The sequence below is a fragment of the Schistocerca cancellata genome, chromosome 3, assembly GCF_023864275.1.
Source record: "Schistocerca cancellata isolate TAMUIC-IGC-003103 chromosome 3, iqSchCanc2.1, whole genome shotgun sequence".
In the NCBI taxonomy this organism is placed as follows: domain Eukaryota; kingdom Metazoa; phylum Arthropoda; class Insecta; order Orthoptera; family Acrididae; genus Schistocerca; species Schistocerca cancellata.
In genome coordinates, this window is record NC_064628.1 from 285,160,656 (window position 1) to 285,182,608 (window position 21,953).

The 21,953-nt window shown below is 41.0% G+C and overlaps 1 protein-coding gene across 1 annotated transcript in view; it reads right to left on the minus strand.

Moving 5' to 3' along the window:
• LOC126176273 (CREB-binding protein-like) overlaps nucleotides 1–21,953 on the minus strand; it is a 172,806-nt gene that overhangs the window by 132,859 nt on the left and 17,994 nt on the right. Inside the window, exons 3-4 of the mRNA XM_049923422.1 lie at nucleotides 8,672–9,063; nucleotides 6,674–7,057 (exon numbers count right to left, since the gene is read on the minus strand). Coding sequence (XP_049779379.1) covers nucleotides 6,674–7,057; nucleotides 8,672–9,063 — 776 coding nt within the window. The remainder of the gene's footprint in view (nucleotides 1–6,673; nucleotides 7,058–8,671; nucleotides 9,064–21,953) is intronic.

Sequence of the window (21,953 nt, forward strand, 5' to 3'; positions counted from 1 at the left end):
TTAATGAGTAACTCTCCTTTACCAAACTTATCTTTGACAGTTTCCACAGAAAATAACAGTTTAGTGGCGGTCAAAGTGTTATGGCAGTCCTGGTTCTGAATACATAGCAGGGAAAGGGTTCCACTTCAAGCCCCTGAGCCTGGCATTCCTCCCAGGGTAAGCCAGAGATGGGAAGGCTGCAGGGTCATAAGAAGTAGCATTGAAAGATCCATTGCCAAACAGGACCAATGCATTTCATACACAACGTGTCCACACTGACACCACTCACTCTGATCAGGAGCCTTTCCCATGGGTGCCATCCAGCCACAGCAACAGCCGTATGGTAAGGCAGCCACTGCCAGGAGTTTTGATGCTCCAGAATGACAAGCAACCTCTCCTAGATACACATCAGGAGGCAACAGCTCAGTTATTAGGTGTGTGATCCCTGTGCTGTCAGTGGACTCAACCAAAAGGGTAAATAATGACTCCACCTCACAGTCTTGCTAGCTTTCTCGCTACATAGCATTGAAGGACAAAGGAAGAAAGATTGGGTTTAACATCTTGTCTACATCGAGGTCACAGAGAAGGCACACAAGTTTGGATTGTGTCAAGGAATGGGAAGGAAATTGGCGGTGCCTTTTCAAAAGAACCATCCCAGCCTTTGCCTGGAGAAATTTAGGAAAGTCACTGAAAGCCTGAATCTGGATACCAGACACAGGTTTGAACTGTCATCGCAGTCATCGTCCGAATGTGAATCCGAAGTACTAACCACTGAGCCACATCCTTGGGGTGTTGCAGGACAATGGCATCGAGGAAAACATGAAAAAGGCAGAAAGGCCACATGCCGAAGACATTATATAACGTGTTCTTTCCCAGTTGGGTCAAACCACGGAGAAAAAAATTTAGAAGGCGAGGTAAAACCCCAATGGGGGACCAAAAACAACAAAACGGAAAGTTGACAAAGAAAAATCAAGATGAACAAAAACTGGAAGAAATACAAGAAACCAGTTGGATAGCCAGGTTGACATAAGTAACAACACTAAGATAGGGGAAGGGCAGGGCAGAGGGGAAGAAGTGAGGAGGGAGGGAGGGAGGAGCACAGGGAAGGAAATGCAATTCGAGAAGGAAGAAAGGGCTGGAATAACTCAGTGCCCCATGTGCACCACGCATGAACTCACGAAAGAGCCATGAGTCGTGGTGGGGGGGATTTGCAGTGAATGGTATGTAGATAAGGTATTGAAATTCTATTTAAAATTGAGAACACAAGAATTTCTCATTTCATTCACGAGTCATTGGGTTGCATGTGATGAGCCAATTCATATCCTTGCGAATCATGAATCACGTGGTCATAACAACTGTCGTATGTAAAAAACGATTCAAGATGTCAAAACGAGGTTTTTTTTATTTTTTATTTTGTTTATAGATAGTATGCAATGAGGTACATATGTGGTACGATAAATACTTGAAACCTTTTTATTCACCAAGATATGGAAGTAACCCATCCACAGCAATGTGGTCAGCAGCTCAGAATGCATTCAGATGTTCACGGCACTGTAGGAAAACCCAAACTATGCGGGTATACACGTCCACAACACGTGGAGAATGGCGTAGAAAACGTAAAAGGGTGAGTAGCGAAATGTGTTCTTAAATGTTAAAAAAATGTGGAGATCCAAAATTCAAATATTCTTAGCTATCAACCAAACTGATTTAAAATTTTGTTCAATTTATCCATCTATAATTGACAAAAATGAGAAAATTCTGGTCCTATGTAAAACCGCTAAATGGGTCTTTCATACAGTCGCTCATCGCCAAGTCAGGTGTGGTAGCTGAAGAGAGCAAAAAATAAAAGCTTAAGTTTTAAATTTTGAGTTTAAGAAATCGTTCACACAGGAGAATCATACAAACATATCATTGTTTGACCGTTGAAGTGACTCACTTATGGACAACATAATAATAAGCAGCCCTGGGCGTAAAGAAATAACTGGAAAAGTTGAAAACAAGTAAGTTGCCAAGTCTGGATGGAATCCCAGTTCGGTTCTACAAAGAGTACTCTACAGCATTGATACCTTACATAGCTTGCATTTACCATGAAATCTCTCGCCCAGCGCTAGGTCCCAAGCGTGGAAAAAGAGCAATGGATTCCTATATATAAGAAGGTTTAAGAACAGATATACAAAATTACAGATCAACATCCCTAACATCAGTCTGCTGCATAATCATCCTCAGTTCAAATAGAACAAATTTTATTGAGACCAAAGGCTGATCTCCAGGAATCAGCACGGTTTTAGAAAGCATCGTTCTGCAAAACTCAGTTTACACTTTTCTCCTATCATATTGTGAACTATGGACGAAGGGCAGCAGGCAGATTCCATACTTCTAGATTTCCAGAAAGCATTTGACATGGTGCCCACTGCAGACTGTTAACACAGGTACAAGTGCATGGAATAAGTTCCCAGATATGTGAGTGGCTCAAGACTTCTTCAGTAACAGAACCCATTGTGTCGTCCTCAACGGTGAGCATTCATCAGATACAAGGGCATCTTCAACCTCTCCTGAAGAACTCCATGGAAGTGTGATAGGATTACTGTTATTCTCTATGTGCATAAATGATCTGGCAGACAGGGTAGGCAGAAAAATTTGCGGTTGTCTGCTGGTGATGCTGTGGTGTACGGCAAGGTGTCCAAGTTAGACTGTAGGAGGATACAAGACGATTTAGACAAAATTTATAGTTGGTGTGATGAATGGCAGCTAGCTCTAAATGTAGAAAACTGCAAGTTATATAGATGAGTATGAAAAACAAACCCGTAATGTTCGCATACAGAATTAGTAGTGTCCTGCTTAACAGTCATGTATTTTAAATATCTAGGTGTTAAGTTTGGAAGCAAGATTGGAACAGGCATATGATGATTGCAGTATGGAAGGTGAATGGTCAACTTTGGTTTATTGGGAGAAGTTAGGGAAAGTATGGTTCATCCGTAAGGAGACCACGTGTAGGATGCTAGTGCAACCTGTTCTTGAGTATTGCTCAAATGTTTAGGATCTGCAGAAGGTTGGATTAAAGGAAGACAACGAACCATTTAGAGGCAGGCTGGCAGATTTGTTACCGGTAGGTTCAAACAACACCGAAGTGTCATTGAGATACTTCAAGAACTCAAATGGGACTCCCTGGAGAGAGGGCAATATTCTGCCCGAGGGAAACTACTGACAAAATTTAGAGAACTGGCATGTAAAGCTAACTGCAGAACAATTCTGCTGCCACCAACACACATTTTGTGTAAGGAGCACAAAGATAAGAGAAATTAAGGCTCACACGGACGCTTATGGACGGGCGTTTTTCCCTCCCTTCGTCTGCATGTGGAACAACAAAGGAAATGACATAGTGGTACAAGCACTCTCCATCACACACCATATGGCAGCTTACAGAGTATATATGAAGATGCAGATGTAGAAGCAAATAAGTACAAGTTTCACGAAAGTTCACAGAACTAAGTTTTCGAAGTTGTGTCTTGATGTTGGGCTGTTATAGATTCATAGGCAACATTTCCCCCATCATGAACAACAGACCGTAATCTTGTAGAATCGGGTGTACGTCCGGTGGTCCACGTTTTCCCAACACAATATTTCGACGTCTTAACTCGGCGTCTTCATCAGGGAACAATGAAGATGCTGAGTTACGACGTCGGAATATCGTGTTGGGAAGACACGGACCATCGGCAGTACACCCAATTCTACGAGATGACAACAAATCACCGGGATAGTCTTAGAAATTATAACAGACTGTAATGTTGCCCTCTTCAAAGGGCACAAACGTTTCCCCAATTTGTTCTCCACTTTTCAACAAACCTTTCCTTCTTGTCCTTTCCTATAATAATTATAATCTCATTTAGCTATCTTATTTTGATTTTTTAGTCTCTTCTTCTTCTGTTTCCTCACCAAGGTTCTGCAAGCTCTCACATTTCTTAATTTTTGCTGCCTTTCTATAACAGCAGCAATAATGTTCTAGACCTGTTGAGCCAAGGTTACAACAATGAAGAATACTCAATAAATCCAACCAAGGCTCCATTTTGCAATATTTATTATAAAGTGAACGCTGGTAACACATGTTGCGTACAATCATAGATGTTAATATGGCAGAACAGCTGATTTGTGTAGCCAATGACGTAAGAATTTTAATCATGTTGGGCACCACAGCTGATACTAATATTAATAATTAATGAAAACCACCTCCAGCTGTATTATTACACATTCACTGTGTTATAACTATCAGTCGTCAGAATGTTTATGATTAGTGGCGGCACAATAACCAGCCGCTATGGGATGTCCAGTATTGCTGGGTTTCAGCCCTCACTGACCAACACCTCCAACCAATTACTCGTAATCTAGCCTCCCATGTCAAAGACATCAATCACTTCCTTCACCGACTTTTCACCACATACCCACGCCTTTACCTCCAGGATCCCTACTTGTTGCTGTTGACACCACCTTCCTTTACACCAACATCCCTTATGCCCACTATCTTACCACTACTGAACACTAGCTCTCACAGTGACCTTCAGACTTCAAACCCACTGTCTCATTCCTCATACACCTTAATAACTTCATCCCAACCCACAACTACTCGTCCTTTGAAGGGAAGATATAAAAAAATTTGTGGCACAGCCATGGGCACCTGCATGGCATCCTCCTATGCCAACCTTTTTATGGGCTTTCTAGAGAAAACATTCCTAGCCTCCCAAGATGCCAAACACCCAGTCTGGTTCAGGTTCAATGATGATATCTTCATGATCTGGACTATCTTCGTTCCTTCACAACCTCATCACCTTCTCCCTCTTTCACTTCACATGGTTCTTCTCAATCCAGTGTGCCACCTTCCTAGATGCTGACAACCTACTCTCTAATGATTGCATCTGCACCTCTGTCCGCATTAAACCCACCAACCACCAACAATTATCTGGATACCGACCTTTCAAACAAAAAAAAAATCACTCCCATCCCCATACCTGCTGTGACAAGAAATCCCTTTCTCAGTATGCTGAGGGCCTCGCCAACACCTTCAGAAACAGACACTATCCCTCAACCTAGTCTGTAAAGAAATCTCCCACGCCATTTCCCCCTCACACCCACAAGTCTCCCACCACCCCCAAGAACCAGCCACAAAGCAGTGTACTCTTTGCCACCCGGTACCACCCGAAATAGGAACAACTAAACCAAATCCTTCACCAGGGCTTTGATTAGTTATCATCACGATCTGAAATGAGGGACAGCCTACCCAAAATACTTCCCAACCCTCCTAAAGGGGTGTTCCATTGCCCACCCTATCTCCACAATATCCTAGTTCATCCCTAAGCTACTCCCAATCCCAACCCTTGGCACCAGGATCATATACCTGCGGAAGATCCAGGTGCGAGACCTGCCCTATCCACCCACCCACAAAGCACTTCCTGTCACAGGTTTATTCTACCCCATCAGAAGCCAGGCCACCTGTGAAAGCAGTGATGTTATTTACCAGCTCTTCTGCAATCATTGCACAGAGTTTTATAATGGTATGTTACCAACCAGCTGGTCATCATGCTGAACGGGCACAGCCAATCTGTGGCCAAGAGCAAAGTAGACCACTCTGTGGCACAACATGCAGCTGAATGTAACATTTCTTATTTCAATAGTTGCTTCACTTCCCAAGCCCTCTGGATCCTCCCCTCCACCAGCTTTTCTGAATTGTGCAGATAGGCTTATCTGTACAACGCATTCTCTACTCCCATAATTATTCAGGCCATATGGTAACATACTGTTCCAGCACCCTCCATCCAACAGTTTCCACCCCCTCTATCCCATAACCTCCTCCCATTCTCGTCTCCCACCCTCTACCAATGCACCCACCCATCTTTTCCCAGTCCTCTCCTTCTTCACTTCATTTTCCCCACCTGGATGATCCATTATATCCTAACACTGCATCTGTTGGCACTCCAGTCCCTGCACATTTCACCAGACAGTGTTCGTCTTTCCCCCCAACCATACACTACTATCCCCTCCCCGCCTCTGCCTTAGCCCCTCCAGACTGCTGCTTGAAACCTACATGGTAGTTTAATTCTGGCCCGAGATACTGGAGTTGACAGTCATCTTATTCCCACAAGGAATTTCCATTGTTTGAAATCATCACATTAGTTATATGACCCTCCCTTCACTTTCTCCTTTCGTTGTATACAGGTATTTCTATAATTGATATATATAGCACTTTTGACTATCTGTGTTGAAATATTATTAATGATTGTGTCTCAAGCACAGAATCTAGTTTGTGGTGACCGATTGATCTGTAATGTAGAAACGGAAACATCAATGTGCAGCAAAAGCAAACGCTGTTCATTGGCTATCCTCCCACTAGCTGCCTTCAACCTGACATGGAGACATGTTGCCAACATCTGGCACATAACATGGAAGAAATAAGTGCAGCAAGGTGACAATCCTTCACAACATTTAGTCTTCCTTTTGGTCATGTTAAAAATGACTTCATCAAAACATTGAACAGAAAATTGGATTTTTCAACCATTTTGTTACCACCCCCCTATCATTTCACTCAGTCCTTGCAATACAGCACAAACCATTTTAAAACTTCTGGTTCAATAATACACTCAGCAACAAATTAAATCAGACAAAACAATCAATTTTTATTTATGTCAATAACTTGCAAAACACTCACCTGCATCCGTGGTCCACCTATTCCAACTGTGTGCACCTGGTGTGGTGATTGTCCCCTTGCAACAAGATGGCTCTGTTGTTGCTGCTGCTGTTGCTGTGGTTGTTGTTGTAAGCCTACAGTTCGTGACACAACGAGTGGCCCATTCTGGACAGGATTATGAACAGCACTTGTCATTATCATGCCACCTCCACTATTCATTCCCATGCTGATCCCTGTCATTGTTTGTGTTGAAGCTATGCTGGAGGGCAAACTGCTCAAGCTAACTACTAATGAGTTTACACCCTTGCTCACAGATACATTTGGTGCAGACTGTAAATTGGGGCTCTTACTGCCAAGTGCTCCAGCAGTGAGCCCCATGGAGTTGACCACCAATCCTTTGTTTCCCTGAAAGCACAAAATATTTTTCAGATACTGATACACAGAAACATAGTAACAATGTTTAAGTATGCTGATAATGAATTTCCTCCAATGGCTGCCTTAAAAGAGCTGGTCTTCTATAATGACCAACAACTGACATAACAAACATGACAAAACTTGACAAACACACGGCACAAAATTCAATTAAGTTAGAGAAATATTTGGTTACATTGAAAAGAGAAATATTTAGTTACAGTGCAACACTTCAAAAGATACAAATGACTCCTTCCTCACAAACAGATGAAATCTTATGACTCTCTGTAACTTAACAGTGCCAAACAATTCCTATAATCACAACCGCCTGCATTGCTGATTTTGTTCTATACATCCACCTACCCTAATGCCCCTTCTTACAACATTTTCAACTTTCACTGAAGTAACTGCTATCTATGTAACAACCCACACTTTTTACCAACTGATATGCAAGTATATTATAACCTTTTGTGCAGTCTTGTAATGCTGTGTTTGTATTAAAATACAGTTTTGATAGCTTTTCTGTTCAATCCACAAGTAGCTCAATCTCTACAAAGAATAGCGTTTGGAGGAGAAAGTTGGGGATACATTTCATGAAAAGATCTCGCTGCATTGAAAAAATGATTTGTTTTAATGATTACCACCCCAACTCACTTATCATATCCATAACGTTCTCTCCCTTATTTCGTGATAATTAGAAAATGAGCTGCTGTTATGTGAACTTTTCAATGTCCTCTGTCAATCCTTTCTGGCAAGGAACCCATATATGAACCAATACTCCAGGTGAGGATGAGCATGTACAATGTAGGCAGCTTTGTTAGTGGATTTCTGCCTTACCCGCATTTTCTATGTGATGGTTTAAATCTCACATACTATTGAATCTAGTCTAAATAATCAGTGTGTCATGAATTATGCTGCCTCAAGACATATATAGGGTTTCTCACTTTAATACTTGTCTTATTATGCTCAACTGTCAATGTAAGATTATATCTCTTAATAAGTAGAGTGACAGAATTTTCAATTGTTTAAATTCAGTCAGTAACTATTTGCAATACTGAAAATTAAATTTATGTTGCTCCAGGAATCTGCTATATAGGTAACCTGCAACTGGAAATGTGCACCTTTTTAGCCATTAAATAAGACAGATGCAAGTAAACAAAGGAAGGTCCACTGAAAAAACTCTTTTATCGTGTGCATTTCATCCTGCAGACTCAACTGTGGGTGAATGTAAAGCCTATACGGCAATTGTTTGGATACTTTGCACTTAGTAACACTACAGAGCTCTGACTTCCTTGAAGATTGCAGATCCTTTTTATCAGTGATACACAAGAAGGCATCAGCAGACCGAGTGTGTGTCGTCACAATAAAACAGTGTTTTCCCCTTCCCTTTTCAATATATTTAAAGCTGATGAATTAACACAATCCGCAAGAGACCACTTTACCAACTTTCCTCACAAATGCAATAAGTGAAACCTTATCAATGTAGCACACATCGTGTCCATTTACAAGACAGTAACAAGACTAAAATGGAACACACATTACTAACAATGGACGATTTCACTGTGATAAAATTTTGTATAACAACATATAAGAAAAACCATTATGCACCTGCTGCTGTTGTTGCTGCTGCAGAAGGTGATGCTGCTGCTGTTGCTGCTGCACTAGTTGCTGTTGCTGCTGAGACTGCTGTGACTGTTGCTGTTGTGGTTGTTGAGTTTGTTGCGGCGGTTGTTGCTGTTGCTGCTGCTGTGTCTGTTGTTGCTGTTGCTGTTGTGCTGCTACATGTTGACGAGCCCCTTCAGCTGCGGTCCCAGCACCTTGTTGAGACTGTTCAACAGTCCCATTCTGGAGTGCTGTGCCTGGTTGACCTCCAGAACCTGGCCCTGGACCTGGCGGAGGCTGCTTAGCACTTTCCATAGATGTACTCCACGAGCCAGTTGACAGGAGATCATCCGGAAGATCATTCTCCAAGGCAAACATTGTAGTGTTTGTAAACAAGTCTGCGATAGAAAAAAAACCTATCTGAAATACAACACTCAAAATATATTGGCGATGTTTCATTTCGATAACTTTATAGTGGCCAATAGCATTGTTTAAAATTATCCATCAATTCATTTATCTATTTTTTGCAAGGGGAAAATATTAAAGTACAATGTATTGAACAATGCCAGAAACTCCAATATTACAATAGAAGCTAGCTATCATCATCATCATCATCATCATCATCATCATCATCATCACTACCACCACCAAATTTTTAGCAACTTATGGGTATTTATGAAGACTAGCTATTCAGAACAAATGGAGGTTTTCATACCAAAGTGAAATAATCATGCCATGAAATGAGATCCCTTCTGTGCGACTTTTGCCTGCCAGACCTAAAACAGCTTTTTGTCTCCCCCCCCTTTTTCCACATTTCTGTAAACACAGGGTATATACTGGCTGCCAACACACAAAATCTTGTTGCAAAGTATAACATGACAGCTGTGACCTCGGTGCCTGTTTCACCTCATGTACCATTTGGCTTCTCTATCTTTTACTCTTCAACCTGTCTATCCCCCTTCCACACCTGTTACCCAAGTATAACACACTTAGCTTTCCACTCTGACTCTTGCATGACTTTTTCCTCTTGCTTCAGTGATCTCTGTCTTGCATAGTGTCCTATCTTCCACCTTCAAACTCTCAGGTTTCAAATCTTGTACAATGCAGGCACCAATAATCACTCTTTCCTTCACATCCCATCCAGTAAGTTTCCCCTGACCTGGGTTTCTCTTTCTGTAACTCTCCCCATTTCCTAAACCTTAACAGTCTTCTCCTTCATCCCTCTTTCTTTCCTTTTGAACCTTCTGCCAGATGGAAACACTGGCTCTGAAGGCTTGCACATTTCCATATCCTTTCTGCATCTACATCTACATCCATACTCCGCAAGCCACCTGATGGTGTGTGGCGGAGGGTACCCTGAGTACCTCTATCGGTTCTCCCTTCTATTCCAGTCTCGAATTGTTTGTGGAAAGAAGGACTGTCGGTATGCTTCTGTGTGGGCTCTAATCTCTCTGATTTTATGCTCGTGGTCTCTTCGCGAGATATACGTAGGAGGGAGCAATATACTGCTTGACTCCTCAGTGAAGGTATGTTCTCGAAACTTTAACAAAAGCCCGTACCGAGCTACTGAGCGTCTCTCCTGCAGAGTCTTCCACTGGAGTTTATCTATCGTCTCTGTAACGCTTTCGCGATTACTAAATGATCCTGTAACGAAGCGCGCTGCTCTCCGTTGGATCTTCTCTATCTCTTCTATCAACTCTATCTGGTACGGATTCCAAACTGCTGAGCAGTATTCAAGCAGTGGGCAAACAAGCATACTGTAACCTACTTCCTTTGTTTTCGGATTGCATTTCCTTAGGATTCTTCCAATGAATCTCAGTCTGGCATCTGCTTTACCGACGATCAACTTTATATGATCATTCCATTTTAAATCACTCCTAATGCGTACTCCCAGATAATTTATGGAATTAACTGCTTCCACTTGCTGACCTACTATTTTGTAGCACATTACACTTGTCTACACTGAGATTCAATTGCCATTCCCTGCACCATGCATCAATTCACTGCAGATCCTCCTGCATTTCAGTACAATTTTCCATTGTTACAACCTCTCGACACACCACAGCATCATCTGCAAAAAGCCTCAGTGAACTTCTGATGTCATCCACAAGGTCATTTATGTATATTGTGAATAGCAATGGTCCTATGACACTCCCTTGCGGCACACCTGAAATCACTCTTACTTCGGAAGACTTCTCTCCATTGAGAATGACATGCTGCGTTCTGTTATCTAGGAACTCTTCAATCCAATCACACAATTGGTCTGATAGTCCATATGCTCTTACTTTGTTCATTAAATGACTGTGGGGAACTGTATCGAATGCCTTGCGGAAGTCAAGAAACACTTCATCTACCTGTAAACCCGTGTCTATGGCCCTCTGAGTCTCGTGGACGAATAGCACGAGCTGGGTTTCACAAGACAGTCTTTTTCGAAACCCATGCTGATTCCTACAGAGTAGATTTCTAGTCTCCAGAAAAGTCATTATACTTGAACATAATACGTGTTCCAAAATTCTACAACTGATCGACGTTAGACATATAGGTCTATAGTTCTGCACATCTGTTCGATGTCCCTTCTTGAAAACGGGGATGGCCTGTGCCCTTTTCCAATCCTTTGGAACACTTCGCTCTTCTAGAGACCTACAGTACACCGCTGCAAGAAGGGGGGCAAGTTCCTTCGCGTACTCTGTGTAAAATCGAAATGGTATCCCATCAGGTCCGGCGGTCTTTCCTCTTTTGAGGAATTTTAATTGTTTCTCTATCCCTCTGTCGTCTATTTCGATATCTACCATTTTGTCATCTGTGCGACAATCTAGAGAAGGAACTACAGTGCAGTCTTCCTCTGTGAAACAGCTTTGGAAAAAGACATTTAGTATTTCGGCCTTTAGTCTGTCATCCTCTGTTTCAGTACCATTTTGGTCACAGAGTGTCTGGACATTTTGTTTTGATCCACCTACCACTTTGACATAAGACCAAAATTTCTTAGGATTTTTGGTCAAGTCAGTACATAGAACTTTACTTTCGAATTCATTGAACGCCTCTCGCGTAGCCCTCTCACACTACATTTCGCTTTGCGTAATTTTTGTTTGTCTGCAAGGCTTTGGCCATGTTTATGTTTGCTGTGAAGTTCCCTTTGCTTCCGCAGCAGTTTTCTAACTCGGTTGTTGTACCACGGTGGCTCTTTTCCATCTCTTACGATCTTGCTTGGCATATACTCATCTAACACATATTGTACGATGGTTTTGAACTTTGTCCATTGATCTTCAACACTATCTGTACTTGAGACAAAACTTTTGTGTTGATCCGTCAGGTACTCTGTAATCTGCTTTTTGTCACTTTTGCTAAACAGAAAAATCTTCCTACCTTTTTTACTATTTCTATTTACGGCTGAAATCATCGATGTAGTAACCGCTTTATGATCGCTGATTCCCTGTTCTGCGTTAACTTTTTCAAATAGTTCGCGTCTGTTTGTCACCAGAAGGTCTAATATGTTATCGCCACGAGTCGGTTCTCTGTTTAACTGCTCAAGGTAGTTTTCAGATAAAGCACTTAAAAAAATTTCACTGGATTCTTTGTCCCTGCCACCCGTTATGAACGTATGAGTCTCCCAGTCTATATCCGGCAAATTAAAATCTCCACCCAGAACTATAACATGGTGGGGAAATCTACTCGAAATATTTTCCAAATTATCCTTCAGGTGCTCAGCCACAACAGCTGCTGAGCCAGGGGGCCTATAGAGACATCCAATTACCATGTCTGAGACTGCTTTAACCGTGACCTTCACCCAAATCATTTCACATTTCGGATCTCCGTCAATTTCCTTCGATACTATTGCACTTCTTATCGCTATAAACACGCCTCCCCCTTCACTGTTCAGCCTGTCTCTGCGGTATACATTCCAATCTGAGTTTAGGATTTCATTACTGTTTACGTCTGGTTTCACCCAACTTTCTGTCCCTAGTACTATATGGGCGTTGTGACCGTTTATTAATGAGAGCAGTTCTGGGACCTTTCTATAGACACTCCTGCAGTTTACTATTAGCACATTAATATTGTTATTCCCTGTTGCATTTTGCCTACTCCTACCTTGCCGGGTCTCAGGAAGCGTCTTGTCGGGCCTAGGGAGGGGATTCTCTAACCTAAAAAACCCCCATGTGCACTCCACACGTACTCCGCTACCCTTGTAGCCGCTTCCGGCGTGTAGTGCACGCCTGACCTATTCAGGGGGACCCTACATTTCTCCACCCGATAGCGGAGGTCGAGAAATTTGCACCCCAGATCTCCGCAGAATCGTCTGAGCCTCTGGCTTCCACTCAGCTCCAAACCAGAGGACCGCGATCGGTTCTGGGAATGATACTACAAATAGTTAGCTCTGATTCCACCCCGCGAGCGAGGCTTTCCGCTTTCACCAATTCCGGCAACCGCCTGTACGAACTGAGGAAGACCTCTGAACCCAGACGACAGGAGTCATTGCATGTTTCTGCCTGCTGCCTGATGAGCACATTTTTATCCATATCCAACTTACATTCTCAACTAGCTTTCTATGGCAATTACTAAAGAATATTATAGATGTTCATATTTTAAAGTGAACCAAAAAAAATGGTTAAACAGTAAGGGACAGTTTTCATGTTGGCACTTTTCATGACCTTCAAATCTACAGTTACATCGTATGGTATGAAAGAACTAAATCTAGTGACAAGATGCCCAAAAATGTTGAAGAAAAATGTTCACGAGTCAAATGACAGTGATGATGACATTGAGTGTGGTTCCAGTGACATCCTCTGGTCAATCAAGTACTTCTCATTCAACTCACGCTGTAAAGAAACACACGATAAAACAGCGACTAGTTGTGTTCTTTTTCTCAGTAATACACGAGGATCATACTTAAGGAATCTCAACAAATAATGGTGAATACCTTACCAGCTGACAAATTGGTCTTTAATTAATCAGGAAAACTATCATCCACCTTTGTCCACTCTACTAATGCTGTTTCAACTACAGAGTGTAATGATTGATCCAGATATCACCCACAGTCAGCACAAAAAGTCTTACAGATAGTGACAGAAGATGTCACACACTATGTTGAAACATTCTTCCAAATGTGGTTTCCATCAGTAGTCAGAAATCTCTCCATCCATCATTCACACAGCTGTCATCTGCACTTTCTCGTGCAGGATGCTGTATACTCACTCACAATGCCTAAAGTTCCATCCACCTCACACATATTTATTTAGCAACCTTGCATTCATCACAGTAGATGCTTTCAACAGTTGTGATGGCCTTGCTTGTCAGCAGTAGTGCTTCTACGGCGACACAAACTCATTAACCCAAAATAAAACAGTTTTCGGTTCGGGGTAATTTTACAAAAGTCAACCAACCAAATTTTGACTGGTGCAACAGTCCAAACTATCAAACAAATATTTAATAACAGTACACAGCAGTTGCTACAATGACCACTTCTGATGTCTGCTAACAGCTAACTGCCTACAGTGTCTGATTCAAACTTTATTTATAATCATTAAAAGAGTCAAGCATAACAATGACACAACCCAACAACATTCTATCATTTTAAAGAATTTACTAGATTCATCCGACAACCCTTGTACTTCATCACTGCCAATGCACTGAGGCACATGGAGATTTTTGAACCAGTTCACCTAAAAGATCGCACAAAAACCATCTTTAAATATTAAAATCTAAAAGTTAAATCATTTTTTTCCAAAATTACTCAACAGTAATCCAAGAAGAGTATGTATGTAGATGTAAGATTATTATAGAATCTAGAGCTTATCAGTGAGACCAAGACAAGTACTGGCACATGTTCTGCGTACTTTAAGACATATGAGTGGTCCTTCGCAACCACCATATACAGTAGAAACTAATGAACACTTCACTACCTACTTAAATACATTCTCACAACCCCTTCATAATATCAGGCACTACAATGTGACTGCATCACATACATTTCATCAGTCCCCATCAAACGTGATAATGAAGTCATGGATATCAACAATACCAATATCTATATTTTATAGTACAAGGTGCATTCAAGTTATAACACTTTTGTTTCTTTTTTCTAAGGACTGGAAACAGAGAGAAACATGTGTTTTGTTTTAAAATAAGCATGCACTTGTTGTGACTGCTTGACAGAGATGGCAGCACAGTACGACACACAGAAAACTACCAGCAGCGGTAGAAGGGAGGGCCGTTCTTGGAGATGTTCAATTCAATGACGACAGAAGTTAGTTGGTTGCGAGTTCCATTGATAAACTGCGCGGTAAGGTAGCCATTATGATGTGGAACGTGTCAAGTGCACCATAAATGCACATATGAAATACAATATAGAGTTAAAAATTAATATTTCTATTATTTACCCCATTCCCTTAAATGGCACAAAATGCATATACTATACTTATAGATTTATTTATTCCTACTCAAGAATTTATCTATGGTATAGACGGAGTTGTCATGGAGATATGATTTCAATCTATTTTTGAAGCTATTACTGCTGTCAGTCAGACATTTTATTTCATCTGGTAATTTGTTGAAAATTTTTATAGCAGCATATTTTAACCCTTTCTGTGGCAAAGATAGGTTGAGTAAAGGATAGTGTAGGTCTTTCTTTTTTTCTGTTATTATAATCATGAATGTCACTGTTGTTTTTGAACATGAGACAACAAACCACAACCATCTTGGTCTAGCAGCAGCCGCTCTAATGGCATGCTCAACTGAACGGAAAAAGTTGTTTTGGACTATTACCGAATGAGCGTGGAATGTATTTCCCCAATAGTTGCCAGTGGTCACACCAGACTCCTACAGCAACATTCACAGCGGCCATGGAATCACAGTGTCACAACTGTGCAAAATTTGTACGGCTGCAAGGAGATGCAACCAAAAGTAGCACAAGTTTCGCCGTTTTTGTGTGATAAGTTTGTGAGAAAAAATATTTTAGGTGTTTTAACTTGAATGCACCTGTAATGATCCCACTGCCTATTTCCAATACATGCTTTACGACATTATGGAACACCGAATGGCTCTAAAACTTTAAGAACTGAATATATCATCTGTTTGGAACTGACAAAGTCCTAACAGACGTTAGCGGTCACAGTGCAGTCATACAATGTATGTGCTATCTGGGGGGGGCAAACTTCATTTTGAAAAATAAAGTGCACTCCAATTATGCATTGCTGTTTTATAACTCACTGCATTGTCACATCTCTTAAAACAGTTCTGAACCAATTCATTCTCTGGTCCACAGCTTCCAGATGAGTTATTGGCTTGGATTTTGCCAATGTCCAACTTTTCGCAGTAATAAATCTGTACTAGGAAAAATTCTCATAAATTCGATCTGAGATTTCTGCTAATAAGTTTCTTCTTACATTGACTTTATACTGATTAATAAATTTTAGAGTGTTAAAATTTCAGATCATTATCTATGATTACATTTCCTTATGAAAACATCAACATTCATCTCCTCTAGTTCATAGGACTATGGTTGGCTTTCACATACAAAATGACAACACTGTAACACTTGCACCAACTGTTGTTAGTGATGGCAATGAAGAAGACACCAACAACTGTTCCAACACACTTCTACGAGGATTGCCCAGGAAGTAAAGTAAGACTTTTTTCCTCAGCTGAAAACAAAGGTACAAATGCGAAACGTTACATATGTATTATTTGAAGTCTCCTGAGTGATCACGCCAAGTTTCCGTCACTTTCAACAGATAGCGTAGCTACAGGACAGTTTCAAAATGGCATCTGTAGGTGATGTATGTTAAAAGCAATGTCCCATAATTGAATTTCTCACTGCGGGGAAAGAAACTGTGGGGAATATTCAATTGCTTGTGCAATTTCTATGGAGCATCTGCTGTCAACTGAAGTACAGCTAGTCACTGGGCACGGAGGGTGAGGACATCAGAAGGTGGTTCGGTGGAACTTCACATTTCCAGCCATCAGGGAGACCATCCATCCCTCCCAGGGGACACCGCCTTATAGTAGGCACCTTCAGTGCCGGGCGGGAGGGTTTGCGTGCTTCGTTGAAGTCGAGAGCTATGCCAGTGGTAGCACGGCTACTAGCAGGGTCACCCAAGCCTGATTGATCTCGGCAGATAAGCCAGACAAAGTGTGTCCCACAACATAGGGCAGGGAGGGCTCTAGAGGCGTAGTGAAGCCAGCTTCCCAAGAGGAGTAAACCTAATACAAATCCTGGTCCTCGGGTTGGACATGGAGCTAATAACCCCATACTGTAAAAAAAGAATATTACCGAAATTCAACAGAAGCCTCGGAAACTGGATGGGAAGCATGTATCACGACCCCAGGAAAGGAAACGGATAAGGGGTCTAACAGTAGCATCATGGAATGTGAGGACAATGCTTCAGCCTGGAAAAATGAAAGAAATAGCCAATGAACTTTTAAAATTCAAATATGATATCGTAGGGCTACAGGGCCAACTTGGAACAGGGTTTGTAATAACTAGGGAAGTCAGGAAAAGCATTCTAGAATTTGAACCCATAAATGAAAGGATGTGCAGACTCAGACCAAGAGGGAAATTTAGGAATATATCAATAGTTAATGCACATGCACCAACAGAGGAGAAAGAGGATATAATTAAAGAACAGTTCTATGAAGACTTGGAAAAAGTATGCTGCACAGTACCTAAATATGACCTGATGCTAGTAACAGGAGATTTTAATGCAAAAATAGGAAGGAATGAACATCCACCATATGGAGTTTCTGGAAAATATTCACTACATGAAGAAAACAACGAGAACGGAGACTTACTATGTCAATTCGCAGCAATGAATAATATGATTATTAAAAGAACCTGCTTTCCACACAAAAGGATCCATCTGGGTACTTGGAAGTCTACAGCCAATGGAGTAGTCAATCAGATTGACCATATTTTACTGATTGCACGCCACTCCACATCAGTTACGGATGTACGGAGTTGCAGAGGACCAAACTGTCATTCAGACTACTTTGTGATAAAATCAGTCTTGAGAGAGAAACTGTCACTAACAAATGGCAACAGAATAGGAAAGATGATGAAATGGAATACAGACAAACTGAACATGCCTGATGAAGTAAAAAAGTACTAAGTAACACTAAGCAGAAAGTTGAGCAATGAAGAGACTGCAGCAGGAGTAGATGAAAGGTGGAACAGGATTGAAAAAACCATTAAGGATGCTGCAGAGGAAATAACAGGCATAAGAAGGAACAGAACAACCCAGGAATGGTTTGATGAAGATTGCAGGTCAGCAATAGAGGAAAAGAACAGGGCAAGAACAAAAGTGCTACAGAGAGAAATCAGAAATAATGTGGAACAATATAGAGAATTAAGGAGAAGAGCTAACAGACTGCAAGAGAAAGAAAAGAGAGTGGAATAAGAAGAAATTTCAAGAACTAGAAGAATTAAAGGAACAGAATGAAATAAGAAAGTTCTATCATGCCATAGGAAAAATGAAGAATAGATTCCAACCAAAAACAATGGCCTGTTCCAGTAAAGATGGGAAAATGATAAGGGAAGAAGAACAGATATTGGGAGGATGGGCAGAGTATTTCAAAGATACACTAAGCACCAGCCTAGAAGATGAAGAGACAGCCGCACAAGAGGAACGAGTGGAGCTCGAAGTAGACAATGAAACCAATGAGGCAAGAAAGCCAACACTGCAAGAGGTCTCTCAGGCTGTGCACAAGTCAAAAAACAATCGAGCCCCTGGGGAAGACAGCATAATTGCTGAATTAATAAAAACTGGTGGTGAGGCTGTAATAAAGGAACTGCACACATTAATATCAGACATATGAGAAACAGAAACTATGCCAGATAATTGGAAAAATAATCCCCATTCATAAGAAAGGGGACATAACAGCATGTGAAAACTATAGAGGTATAACACTCGTAAGTACAGCTTATAAGATCTTCACAAGTATATAAAACGAAAGGATAAAGTAGTGTGCAGAAGGCATACTAGGGGAATATCAGTGTAGCTTTCGACCAGATAGAGGAACAACTGATCAAATATTTGTGATATGACAAATGAGGGAAAAGTTCTATGAATATGATATAGATCTGCATTTCCTATTCATCGACTTCAAACAAGCCTTTGACAGCATAAATTGGCAAGAACTATATGTGCTAAATTAATAAGACTAATCAGAATGACAGAGACAAGAGCAAAAGTAAAGGTCCTTAGCAGAACAGGTGAAAGCTTTGACTTTAATAAAGGTGTGAAGCAAGGGGATAGTCTCTCCACTGTCATATTCAATATAGCCCTGCATAGTGTAGTAAATAAAATCAACAAAAGAGGCACCATATTTATGAAAACTAGCCAGATATGTGCAAACGCTGATGAAATTGTCATAGTACGAAGAAATACCAATACACTCCTAGAAACATACCGAGCAATGGAAACAGAAGCCTTAAAAATTGGCCTCACAGTAAATGAAAACAAAGCAAAATATATGGTAATGTCACAATCTGAGGCCAGAAGAACCCCTAAAAACCTAAACATCAACGGGAAATGCTTCAAAGGAGTGTCCTCTCTTAACTACTTGGGAGCCCTAATAACAAAAGGTAACAGTATTGGAAAGGCTATAAGGGAAAGAATACAAGCAGGAAACAGAACTTACTTCGCAAATATGCAGCTTTTCAAAAATAGCCTTGTTACAAGAGAAACTACCGTATTTACTCGAATCTAAGCCGCACTTTTTTTCCAGTTTTTGTAATCCAAAAAACCACCTGCGGCTTAGAATCGAGTGCAAAGTAAGCGGAAGTTCTGAAAAATGTTTGTAGGTGCCGCCAAAACAAACTTCTGCCGTCGAATATATGTAGCGCTACACAGGCATACTTTGCAGGCACAAAGATAAATACTGGCGCCAAAACCTCTGCGTCAGTAAGTAAATTAAATTATCCATCGAAGTAAATACAAATTCCGTATTGTTCTTCTTCGAATGTTGCAGCATTTCAACATACTACGAAAATCCGACTGGCAAGACTGTTAGGCATGTTTGTCAATATGGCCAACTCTACGTTCTGAATTTTTTTCTACCTGTGAGAAGAGATCGTTGCTAATAAGAACTTTTATGAATTGTGAATCACATACAGTATTCTCTTCATCATAAGAATAATACGAATATAAACATTTTGCCACGTATTCTTTCGTGTTTGCTACTATCTCATTTAAATCCTGTCTGCCGGATAAACTACGAAACTAGAGTGAGACAACAGCAAATGCGGAAGAATATACATATCATGTCATGTTTATATTCGTATTATTCTTATGCGTAATAGTGATACAGTCTGAAATGAAGCACGGCAATTGACTAGATTTTTACATCTAAGATGACTCTAATTTCTGTGCAGAATGTAATGTACTAAAGAGGCGTCTGCAAAGATTTTCAAATGGAGAAAAATTTTCACTAAACTCTCGTTCAGAACATTTTCAATCATACGCACTCTATTATTTGGTTCTTGTTAATCATTATCAAAGAAAGCAGCAGTGAAGTAACAACAAATAGCAGTCTCTTGCCATTGTTTCGCTAATGAGATGATTCCTCCCCCCCCCCCTCTCTCTCCCAAAAAAAGGCTGTGGTTGCGCGCACATTCGCACAAAAGCAAGCCATGCCGCGCGCGGCGACAGGCCGTAAACACTCATTATCAGAATGCGACAAAAATGCATGACACAGTAGAGTAATGCATCTTCAGCTTAGAGTGACGTAAACACATATAACAAAGAGAACGGCATTTAACAGATCAAAGAAAAATAAGCAATCAATTCAAACCAGACGAAGCACGTGTAAAAGGACGGGTACCCATATAAATACGGACGGAGCGCCTGACACATAGCAATGGCTACCTGGTAAAGCTTAACTGCTAAACTTACGACTCAAACCACACTACTGTAGCTGTATCGTCATTCATTTGACCTAAATTGTGTCTCATATTACAATGGACCAACTTTGTTTCGATTTGGAGGTGCAGCCTAAAACTTTTCTCTCCCTTGAATTTCGAGTCTCAAATTTCAGGTGCGGCTTAGATTCGGGATTTTTTTTTTCCCCCTTGATTTCGAGGCTCATTTTTCAGGTGCGGCTTAGATTCGAGTGCGGCTTAGATTCGAGTAAATACGGTAAACTGCTAATATATAATTCCCTAGTCTGCCCAGTTATCGTATACAGGTCAGGCCGCCCAGTTATCATCTACAGGTCAGAGGTATGGACGTTGACAGAACACAATAAAAATGCACAAAGAACCACTGAGTGGAAAATACTACGCAAAATTTATGGGCCAATAAAGGAGGAAGAAGGCTGGAGAATACGCTACAACGCCAAATTACAAGAGTTAATACAAGGCAGGGACATAGTAAAATTTGTGAAATCACAGCGAATACGGTGGCTAGGACACTTGGAGAGAATGGAAGAGGACAGAATTCCAAAGAAAATGATGAAAGATGTGATCCGTTCAGTTAGGCTAAACGGATACCTAGAAGAAGATGGATCGACGAGGTAATAATGGATATCACCAGTACAGGAGTCCAGGTGTGGAAAAGAGCAGCAAATAACTGAGAAGTGTGGAGGAAGATTGTTGAAGAAGCCAAGGCTCACCAAGGGCTGTAGCGCTACTGAAGAAGGGAGACCATCCATGGCTGTCGCACCAGACATGTTGCAGCAAGACATTTTGAGGACGATGAGAACATGACACACACAGTGAAGCACTGGCTCTGCCACCAGGACAAGGATTGGTATCGACAGGGCATACACACACCCTTGTTTCGCGCTAGAGGAAGGCAATAGAACGGGATGGAGATTACATAGAAAAACAGGGTGTGTACATAAAACTCCATTCTTTTGTGTGTATAATTCTCATTGTGTTCAATATAGAATTGTTGAAGAACAAAATGCTGTGCATTACTTTCTGTGCAACCCTCGGACAACAGTGTGCAGAAAAATTACGACTGGACTTAGAGAAATTTTCGAATATGACTGTCATTAAATGCAATGCCAGCAGTTTCTAAGCAGGAAGACATCAATTAATTTGAAACAAATCTTTTGGTTTAACATGGAAACAAGGTTTCTTCGTGATAAGGGTTTTAGCTTCTTCATACAAGTACTGGATTCCATGATCTTACGAACTTTTTAAGTTGTCAAAGAATTAGGTTTGTTTCACATCTACGAGGAGGATAACTGAGTCACTCATTTCTACACATGCAATTCCCAGCTTATAGACATTAATCACAACAGGCAAAGGATATGCATGTGCCAAACTGGCACTAGTTATCAAACGAAACAC